The following is a 10138-nucleotide window of genomic DNA, read 5'->3' as shown; positions in this document are numbered from 1 at the left end:
TTATGTAAATTTAAAGTTTAGTTCAAATGAAACTAATAATACAATTGAACAAAACATATGAATATGTCGCAACTAAGTATTGGTGTTAACATTTGTTACTTTTTCGTAATGTTAAACCAGATTCAATCAATTAAAATATGCAATACAAAAACCTCTCGGGAATACACCTAAACGGATGCAAACTTGTTGTACAACATGTTGGAATGTATGGCCCGTGCTTAATAAGTACCCGTATGTTTATGTTTTGTTCCCTTAATGTCAAGGGTCGGAAATGATTTGAGCAAATTTGAGCAACGCTTTATCGTTGGAACTTTTTAGGGGCACGTTCGATTTGACCCCAGCACTACATGCTTAGCAATTGTCGCGTTTGCGAACGCGTAATCATAACTACGATTCCAACACAGTTTCCGAAACAGATCGACCACCAGTGGGCTATATTTATCAAGCAAGATGGCTAAACGCGTTGTTTATAACGACATTGTTGAAGCAAGTTCAACATACCAGTAATAAATTCATTAATAATGCAGCAATTATTTGAGTAAAAAGAAACTTATTTCAACAAATTCGCATTAAAATACATCAATTTATAAATTTTGCTAAATTCCCCCAAAAAAGCTAAGGCTATAGCCTTAGAAAATTTTCAAGTTTTTAGAATTTTATTATCTTTTTATTACTTTTTATTCTTTTTTTATTTAAAGCGTTATTTGAGTGAAAAGAAACTTATGTCAACCAATTCGCATTAAAATCAATCAAATCATAAATTTTGGTAAACTTCCCAAAAAAAATTAAGATTATAGCCTTAGAAAAATTTCATGTTTGTAGAATTTTTATATTTTTTATTATTTTTTTTACTTTTTTTTTATTTAAAGCATTATTTAAATGAAAAGAAACTTATTTCAACCAATTCGCAATAAAATCAATCAATTTATAAAATTTTGCTAAATTATTCAAAAAAAGCTAAGGCTATAGCCTTAGAAAATTTTCAAGTTTTTAGATTTTTTTAATATTTTAATTACTTTTTAATCTTTGTTTTATTTAAAGCATTATTTGGGTGAAAAGAAACTTATTTCAACAAGTTCGCATTAAAATACATCATTTATAAATTTTGCTAAATTCCCCAAAAAAAAGGTAAGATACTTACACTCATCAGTGAGTAAAATGACCGAACCTTAACTCATACGTTTATGCCGGGTTTTTTTATGACGCCGAATGAGTCATTAAACGAGGTGACACCTAATAACGGCTCATTCACTCTGAGTTGACTCACTAACAAGAGTTGTTATTCTCATCTCTAACTCATTCATGAATTAAATAACTAATAAATGATTTAAATCTCTAAGAGTTCTACTTGTTTTGTCCTTGCTAAGTTTGTATTTGGAAAAAAATGGGAATACATTCTGGAACAGACTGCACATGATCGACACAGGAACGGAAGGAATCAGTAGCCAATCTACAGAACAGCAACACAGTTGAACTCTGGGAAATGTTGCCGAGGGAAATTTCCTTTTTTGGCATGGGATTCTTCTATTAAGATGTTAAAAAAATCCTGTACTAAAAAAAATAAAATTAAAGGAAAAATGAAACTATTCTTAACGATAAAACCAAAACAATTGAAGAAGTAGCGCGATGATCGAGAATTTACAGAATTCATTTGTTTAAAAATCAATTAAAACAAACTTCATATGATTTCATCTGTGAAACTGTCTCAAAATGAATGTCAAGTAATACAAAATCAATTTAAAAAAATAAATTTACTCATCAAACACTGGCAAAACTGGTTCAATCTTTCCGAACACTTTTTTGTTTGCGGAATTGAAGTAAAAGCTTCCAAAGGCGGGCTTCCAAAGGCAAAAAAGCGAAAGAACGAAACAGTGACAGATCATTAATTTATTCCACACATCAAAAGCGAAACTGGTTGGTACAATTTATTGACATGTAATAATGAAAATTCATCACCGTTTTCGCCTACTCCTGTTCATATGCTTTTGTCACCAATTTCCATCCGTTCCTGTTGACCCATGCACACACACACAAGCTATCCTAGGTGTCCATTACCTCACGTTACAATTACCTTTCTGCTTTTTGGTATCAACAAAATTATTATCCAACTACCAAGCACCTTCATGTTGGTTGGCCTTAACGTAATTGAATGCTTCCTATAGTTCCCATTTTTTTTCGGATTCCTTTCCATTTTATTTATCCTGGGCCAAACAATTGAAAAACATCTCGTCTTATTTTATGTTTGTTTTTGGCTTGGTTTTGTTTTGTACCCAACATTTTGTTTTTGGTGCTTTGTTTGATGCTTGATGCGATCAACACACTGTTTGTTCTTGTGTTTATTAATATATTTTTTTTTAAATGTTATTTTTTTTATTAATAATATTGATAGATATAATTGGTAGTGTTTTCTAGGGATGAAGCGAAACACTAATTTTCACGCTATTTTTTGGGGCAAATTGGTTTTGTTGGTGAAACAGTGTTTCCCCCACCGTTACATTATTGGCACCTATTTACAAGCAAGTACACGAGCAGGGCAATAAGTGGGATTTTCCGTTGTGATTCATACAGTTTTTTTTTTGGGAAGAAGGTGTTTAGTAAAGCATCCGGTGAAAAAGAGATCCGGGGGAAAGAAAAACATTTGCAGTCACTTCACCGATTCACCTAGCATGTGGCCAACAGGACCGAATGGGGTGGCCGGATCGTTGGCGGGTAGCTCATTTTCCGAGTCCGGCAAGCATGTAGACGGGATCGTGAAAGTTCGTACCACGGTAAAGCTCCGGCACGGTAGACACCAGTGCCCGAATCCGGTGCGAGGGCCGATAGTTCCGGATGGCGTGTAGGAAAGCGGCACTGCCCGCCGGCTTGGGATACTCCTCGACAAACTCTGGAATAGAAGAACCCTTCAGAAAACTTTGGCATCATTGGAGCGTTTGCGGGGTGGGGCGAGCGGAGGTTTTTTTTTCTTCCTTACCTTTGCGCAGATTGCTGATCATGTTTTGTCCCTCGAGCAGCTTCACCTGATCGTTGTTCAGATTTTTCGACTCTAGCGATTCCAGGTTTTGCTTGAGATTTTGGAAGAAATCGCCCAAGTTTGTTAGCGCACCTGAAACGGTAAGGGGGGAATATTAGCCCGGTTTTCTTGTCGGTATCAATTAGCGATATTAGATCAGCCAAGCCGGCTAAAACACCTAAACAGCCCACAACACAGGACAAGCGATACACAAGGATAGTGCGAACGTGCTTTACATATGAGCAGAACACAGGCGCGAATACATCGGGAAATACAATTCATCACCTGACGAGTGACAAGTGACGGCAGGATTTGCGTACTCCGATCCCCCCACCGGTAAACTGTGTCCTTCGAGTTAAGCAACCAGCTTTGGAGCAGATGAATTCAATCACCACCAGCATCGTATGTAAACGAATTAACTCACAGTACCATCACCAGTAGTTGCCATGGATAGATGCACGGTGGATACTATCCTTATCACGTGTGGTTTCAAGCTCAAAGCATCCCACCATTAGAAATGGCCAACGACGATGATGATGATGATACATTTTACGTCATTTCAATAAAGCATTGCCACAGTATGGCAAGACAAGATGGCAATTAAAATACGTATTTATGGAGCGAACAGCGACAGCTCCCCACCGTTGAGTGTCGAAGGCGTTAAGGCGCGTACACGGTTACCTATGAATAATGGTTTCAATAATCATGGTTTCGTTCTACTATACCACGGTGATCAATCAATCAATTTTTGCCACTAATCAATTGGTATGATGTAAGCGCCTAGGCGCTGTTATACAATTGCAATTGTGCCCGACCAACCCGTTTTTTTGGGGGTGGCGCCCATCGAGATACTGTTTTCCCATCTATTTCTATCCACGTCAAGCCAATTAAATAGTTTAACAACAGATTTGATGGTACACCGATGCCATGATACTAGTTTTGTACTCGTTATTTTCCGATATGTTTCATGTCTGATTCATTCAAAATTGGGTGAAATTGTACTGGTTAGGATGAAGCATTACTTGTTTCTAATTAATAAAACGAACGCTTTACAGCTACAAGATTAAACCTTTAATTCTTAGTACATTGTGAAAAGATTTCACTTAACACTTAACTTAGCAATTTTTGTTTTAGTTTAACACAAAGAATATTTGGTTATTTAAATGTGTTTTAAAGTTTTTTTACATAAAAAAGTACAGCAAATTTTATAAATTCCGGCGTAATAGCAATTGCCATTCCATTGGCAAATGAGAAGAAAAATACAGTGCATTTCAAAATTATACGATCACTCTGAATTTGTCCAGTAAAAGACTTAGAACCACCATATAGGATGTTATTAATTTAATTCCGAGCTAAATAAGTTTAGGCAAAAAAAAATAATAAGGCAACGAAAATTTATGTTACCTTTAACAACATATTATAATTTCAAATATGTAAGATTTCAAATTCAGATTGTCTTTTTCAAAATACAGTGCTAAGATTTATGAAAAGTTTGAGTTATTTTTCGATTCGAAATGAGTGATCAGCCTTTGATCGTTGAATTACTTCTTTCTAAATATTAGTCAACCAGACAATACTAATGATATTTAATTGCTTATTTCTGAGCATGCATTTCCCTTTAAAAATATTAGGAAACTTGGTAGTAATATTATTTGTGAGATTGAAAACATGCAATTTGAACTAAATTTATCATTTTAAAGAAAAATATAAGTGAATGACAGCTAGTATAACAACTTCTATAACAATCCGAAAATAAAAATTAATAAAAGGAGACATGCTTTTAACAAATAATTAGCACATTTACTATTACATTTCCTAAGTAATAAATAAAAGTATACTATGCGATACAGTTGTGAGACGAAAGGAAAATTTTCATTATTCGATCTATTTCTTCATTTATCAATGTGATAAAATTCATCAAAAAATATTGAAATACGTTTTGTAATCTTCTCTGAATACTATTTTTTTTTCAATTTGAATTTTTTTCCATAGTTATATAGTGTTTTTAATATTGAAAAAAAAAATAGAGATAGCCCAATATTCAAAATCGTTTAACAGTCAAACAAGTAAAACTTAAACATATTAAATTAGGTTAAACGTTAGATATAACTAAACCACTAACATCAACATGCATTACATTACACCGATGAAAGCATAACAAGAACATTAGACAAGATCTAATGCAAGATTTCAAAGCACCGAAGCTGATAGTTGAAGTTTTTTGGAAGCGTGCCATGGCCATTAGCAACCTGCAGGTGCCGAATCGATTACAGTTTTGGGATAAGAAATCTCATCATTATGACCGTACCGTAAAACTCACCAACACTGATGGAAGGCATAAAGCTGCCATCATCCATCCCTCCTCCACCTCCACCTCCGCCTCCTCCGCCGCCTCCTCCACCGCCACCCGAAACTGCAGGCATAATGTGTGATCGGCGAGCCATCGTCGAACGAAGGGCCGCCGCACGCTTCTGGCCAACGGTTCCAAACGTTTCATCTGCCGTTCCTTCACTGCGACTTTCAGGCTCGGTAGTCGGGCTTCCGAATGCGGTTGTACGCTGCCTTGGGCCAATCTGGACCAGCTTGCCATGAAGCAGATAGTTCGCCGAATTGGGTCGATCGGGTATCAGTGGTTCACCGAGCAGTTCTTCCTCGTCGAACGGGTCTTGATCCACGGCTGACAGATGTGGACGTTGCTGTAGTCGGCCGTACGGCAGCAACACCTGCAGCACTGTTGCTAGCGATCTTCTGACACCGGCCATCTCGGACTCGGACGCGGTGTACGGTGTTGATCGGTGTGGACCGTTGCGCGACAGATGCTGCATGTGTTTCAACTGGCTAAACAGATCCATCTCCTTCCGCGCGGCTTCGTTGACGTGATCCCGCTCCAACCCAGCAGGACGTGTGTCGACGAAGTCTATGGGTTGGGACGGTAGTGATCTGGAGCTGGAAAACGATGACGGTGAACCATGGCCGGTATCATCGGGACCTTCGTTAACGCTGCCGTACACAGTTCCGTCTGAAAAGGAGAAATCTAAACCGAGAAGTTGGCATTTAGTTTTGAATAAAATTCACCCCAAAGATTTAGTTTGTTTAGCACAAAATAAGCTTCTTGAAGCAAAATTAGTAGCTTCTAAAATTAACGATCTCACAAGACATTTAGCCGATGATCTTAGTAGATCGTAAAACTAGGTATTAATTCGTCTTCCACGATCTAACCAACGAACGAATGCATTTCGGAAGCTCATCTTTTTTTTACAAAACTTCAATTATAAGCTATTGAACAGTTAAATAATAATATAAAACAAATATTCCTCAAGAGATTCTCAAGTGACTAACGATCAAAGTGCTATTAGTTTTACAACATTGCTCACATATTTCCCAGTCTTGAGAAGGAAGATCGAATTTTAATTATCCATTTCAAAATGTATTGTTGTGTGATGTTAAACGTTATTATTTATAATTATTATAATTATTGATCTGATAATCAGCAATTATTATCATTTATTTGGGGAGGGTTCTAAATAATAATTAGCCAGAGCCAGAGCCAGAGTAATTCAACTCCAGGGTTCCTTCCCTGGTTTCAGTTTGTCTGAGGTTCTGAAGGATTGAAGATGTAATCGCATTCACCATATAAATAACAAGGATTTTAAAATTTTAATTTATCATTTCTTGCAGATTGGCAAAGCTGCATCAATATCCTTAGGGACCTAGTGTTCCAAAAGTTGGTGGACAGGTTTAAATTATGGAGAGTCTCGATGAGGAGTGTAGCAGAGTGAAAAATGAAGTGTAGGACAACATATGTTAAATAGATTATTATTGTTCAACAACTTAGGTTTGGATTTCAGAAAAACTTTAAAAGTAGGAAAAACGATTCAAACATTTTTAAAGAAAAAAACATTACTTAAACAGTGTGCAATTTATATGAAAATCAATATTATTTGAATTAACATTTGACCTACGGTTTGATAAATGAAAAACTATTGAATAAAGAGAAACAACATTCGAGCAAAAGCCATCACACGATCGCGATTACAAATAAAGAATTGGATGAGATACAGTTTATCACAAGAAAACATTCTACAACATAGCCATTTGAGCGATTTTCCGTTCTTCCGGTAAACAACATATTAAAAATCATTTTAAAACATAACAACCACCAAAAAACACATGCACACTTATTTGCATATCGATTCATTTTAATCGTTTAGTGTTTAAAACAAAAAAAGACCACGATTCGCACGTAAATAATTACCGACAAGCAATTTATCATTCTTTATCTCGCAGTGTAGCCAAATATATTTTGGTGACCGTGCTAGCTAATGTTACGAATGGTTTGCTAATAATATGCCATCGAAATAGCATGGCCATCGCCTACCAGCCAGAAAACGTGCCTTGCATTACAATAATTTCTTCTTATCTATTTCTAAAAACCGGTACTGTGGTTTAAGCTTGTACGGAACTTTCACTTTCATTGTTCACTTTCACTTGCGTTAGAAAAAAAAAGTTCTTAAAGCTACTTGAAAAATATCGATTTATTGTTAAGGTAATATTTAAGTATTCTTTTAACTATTTTTTGTTAAATATACAAAATATTAAAATGAAATAAGTTCAAAGCAATTTTGATAAAGAATTGAAAATAAATTTTACGTAAAAAAATTCGACCTTACATAAAAAGATAATTTGGGGGAAAAAATTACAATAAAAACTAAAAACGAACAAAATGCTCTATAAAACTGGCATTAATACTTGAACAATAAAACGTTTAAGAACAATTAAATGAACATAATTACTGCAGGCAAATAAACGCCATGTTGTACCAATAAAAATCATATAAACGATGAACGGTTTTCCCGACAACATCGTACAACAAAGAACATAACTGTTAAGGGAACCATTACACCCCAAAAACCATGGGCAGTTGAACGTTTGAATGTGATAATTACCTGCCGTAAATATCAATAGAACAATCCACAGGTGCCACATTGTTACGATCACTAATGCGTTACGCCAAGCACCTGGCAATGAATGAATTTTCCCACTTTCTGCTGTTTTTTTTTTGGTGTTTTTCACAAACACTTTTCTACACCACAGAAACTGTCAGACACTGACTCTGATCTTTTCCTTAATGATTGTGAATATTGCTGGAGCCACAATTCACCATTGTAAGAAAACGATTCACTGCGTACGATCACACTGGAATGGTCCCTGTAAGGAGCCCACTTTGAACACTTTCCCAAACTAAACTTCCCTTTCCGAAAACACCGGGATGTGCGAGACCTGTTGCTTCCGGTTCCGGGACGAACTGAACCAATGTAACGCCACTGCGTTCCCACTTTATATACTGTCTCCGCCGTTGCGTTTGCTGGTGAATATAGCGTGAGTCGGTAAGTGAGCTGCAGCCTGCGGTGAGAACAGCAAAATGCGGAACATGCGTGTTGGATAACGGAGGATCTCGTTTGAAATTTACGCCACACGCACACACACACAGTAAACGGAATGAATGAATCCAACCTGTCGGCGACTAATTGATGGCTAAACTTTGCACTAATTGCAACTGTATTTTTGGAAAACTTTTCGAATCTTATTTTAGCTTAACAACAAAAAACCACAACCAATCGAAGGGACAAACAGTGACTGACTGAGAGGCATTTGAATTGGAACCATTCCGGTTCATCGATGGGACAGGATTCACCGAGAAGGTAGAAGGAGGTAGAATATGTATCGATAGCATGAGTTTCACTTTTACTTTGTGAAAAATTAATGCACTGTGAACGTTTAACTCCCACATTCTCGTGCCAAAGTTCGTTTCGCCAATCTTCCCCGGGGCTGCTACCAGTGACACCAAAAACGCTTTTGACCAGTTGATGCAGTAACATTGAATGGCATCACATAATCTTACATCTCGGTATCATCAAACGGGTTTTGGGGATGAATTTAATGCGCCACAAGTTTTTGGCGGTATATCCAAAAGATCCCTTGCGAGTAGAAGTCGGGACTTTAAACGGTCTCGTGGGGACAGCAAACTGTATGCGTCAAAAGTTTGGTTTAATAACGTTTAATACGTTTTTTTTGTGTGTGACAGAAAAAAACACCACATATAAAATGAAAAGGAAATACAAAAATAATTAATAGTATAAATGAATGCAAAAACAATACTACACAAGAGACAAGAGAATAAACATAGATGAAAGTTAAAGATGTTGAAAAACAAGAAAAATATGTATAAACAAAAATATTGTTGTTAAAAAAGTAATAAAGTAGAAAAGAAATCAGATAACTTAAGAAACATGAAGTAAGTAGAGGAATAATATGTATGCAACTATAAACACAGCAAAGGACAATTAAAGAAAAGCAGAATAAAAAAGGGCAAGTTAATTTCACTTAAAGGTAAAATAAAACATCAAGAAAACATAATAAAATTAACAAAACCTTGTGTAACATGTACACTGTCTGCCAAACGGTGTCCAGGAAGTCCCGTAAAATGCCAGGACAGAAGAGAAAATCTGCGGTCACTAACTAACACTCCTCTTAATTTAAGGATTCCCATGCTTTCCGGCGTTAACCCGTATACTCAAGCTTGGACATGTGGAACGACCTGTTACTGTTCTGTATGGAGAGACTAGATTATCCTTCTAATGGCTTCGATTCACACTTATTTTACAATAAATACTTTCCACTTCACCACACAACAGTTACTCACTTGTCAGGCACTAGAACCGCTTCGATGGACTTCGAGGACTTCACGGGTTAGGCCGTCTGGTGTCATTCTAATAACGTGACTGCCCTGTCTAGTTTGCTGAGCTGGTCAGTTTAGCAACTCTTCCTTCCGTCCTTCCAAACCTTCTCGATTAAAAAAACCTTTTTGGCATTTTTATCATAAACTTGTTTAAGAAAACTCTTTCACTTTCTTGAAAAATATCAATGTCCTGGCTCTGAAGACTAATCCCATGTTTTTGAGAACTCTTTATTGCTCTTTGGCGAGACCATTGCTAGAGTATTGTTCGGTGGTCTGGTCTCCCTTGGATAGGACCTATCTTGATCGCATCTAGCTGGTAACGAGGTCTTTTACAAGGATTTCTACATGCAAGATGCTTGGAGCTATCTTTTTTGCACATCCCTTGTTTT

At 36.5% G+C, this 10138-nt stretch overlaps 1 protein-coding gene across 4 annotated transcripts; it reads right to left on the bottom strand.

The window, feature by feature from the left end:
• Nucleotides 1-1872: 1872 nt before the first annotated feature.
• LOC125769845 (uncharacterized) lies at nt 1873-9374 on the bottom strand. Of its 4 annotated transcripts, none has more exons than XM_049438769.1 (4): nt 7957-9374; nt 5319-6044; nt 2972-3103; nt 1873-2900 (listed from the first exon to the last, which is right to left on the bottom strand). In XM_049438769.1, exons 1-4 carry the CDS (start codon nt 7994-7996, stop codon nt 2662-2664), a joined length of 1137 nt encoding a protein of 378 aa, XP_049294726.1. In that variant the 5' UTR covers nt 7997-9374; the 3' UTR covers nt 1873-2661. The 4 variants fall into 4 exon arrangements, with proteins under 4 accessions (XP_049294726.1, XP_049294728.1, XP_049294727.1 ...); XM_049438771.1 differs by having other exon boundaries at nt 1873-2884; XM_049438770.1 differs by having other exon boundaries at nt 5331-6044.
• Nucleotides 9375-10138: the final 764 nt, after the last annotated feature.

The sequence above is a fragment of the Anopheles funestus genome, chromosome 3RL (genome assembly GCF_943734845.2).
Source record: "Anopheles funestus chromosome 3RL, idAnoFuneDA-416_04, whole genome shotgun sequence".
NCBI classification, from domain to species: Eukaryota; Metazoa; Arthropoda; class Insecta; order Diptera; family Culicidae; genus Anopheles; species Anopheles funestus.
The sequence above is the reverse complement of the archived record's forward strand: the minus strand, read 5'-3'. Positions and strand labels throughout refer to the sequence as shown.

Coding starts and splice junctions, on each gene's coding strand:
- LOC125769845 (XM_049438769.1), bottom strand. CDS start 7,996: ATGTGGCACCTGTGGATTGTTCTATTGATATTTACGGCAG. Junction 3,104..5,318: donor CAGTGTTGGTGAGTTTTACG/GTACGGTCATAA, acceptor TTACCGTTTCAG/GTGCGCTAACAAACTTGGGC. Junction 2,901..2,971: donor GATCAGCAATCTGCGCAAAG/GTAAGGAAGAAA, acceptor AGTTTTCTGAAG/GGTTCTTCTATTCCAGAGTT.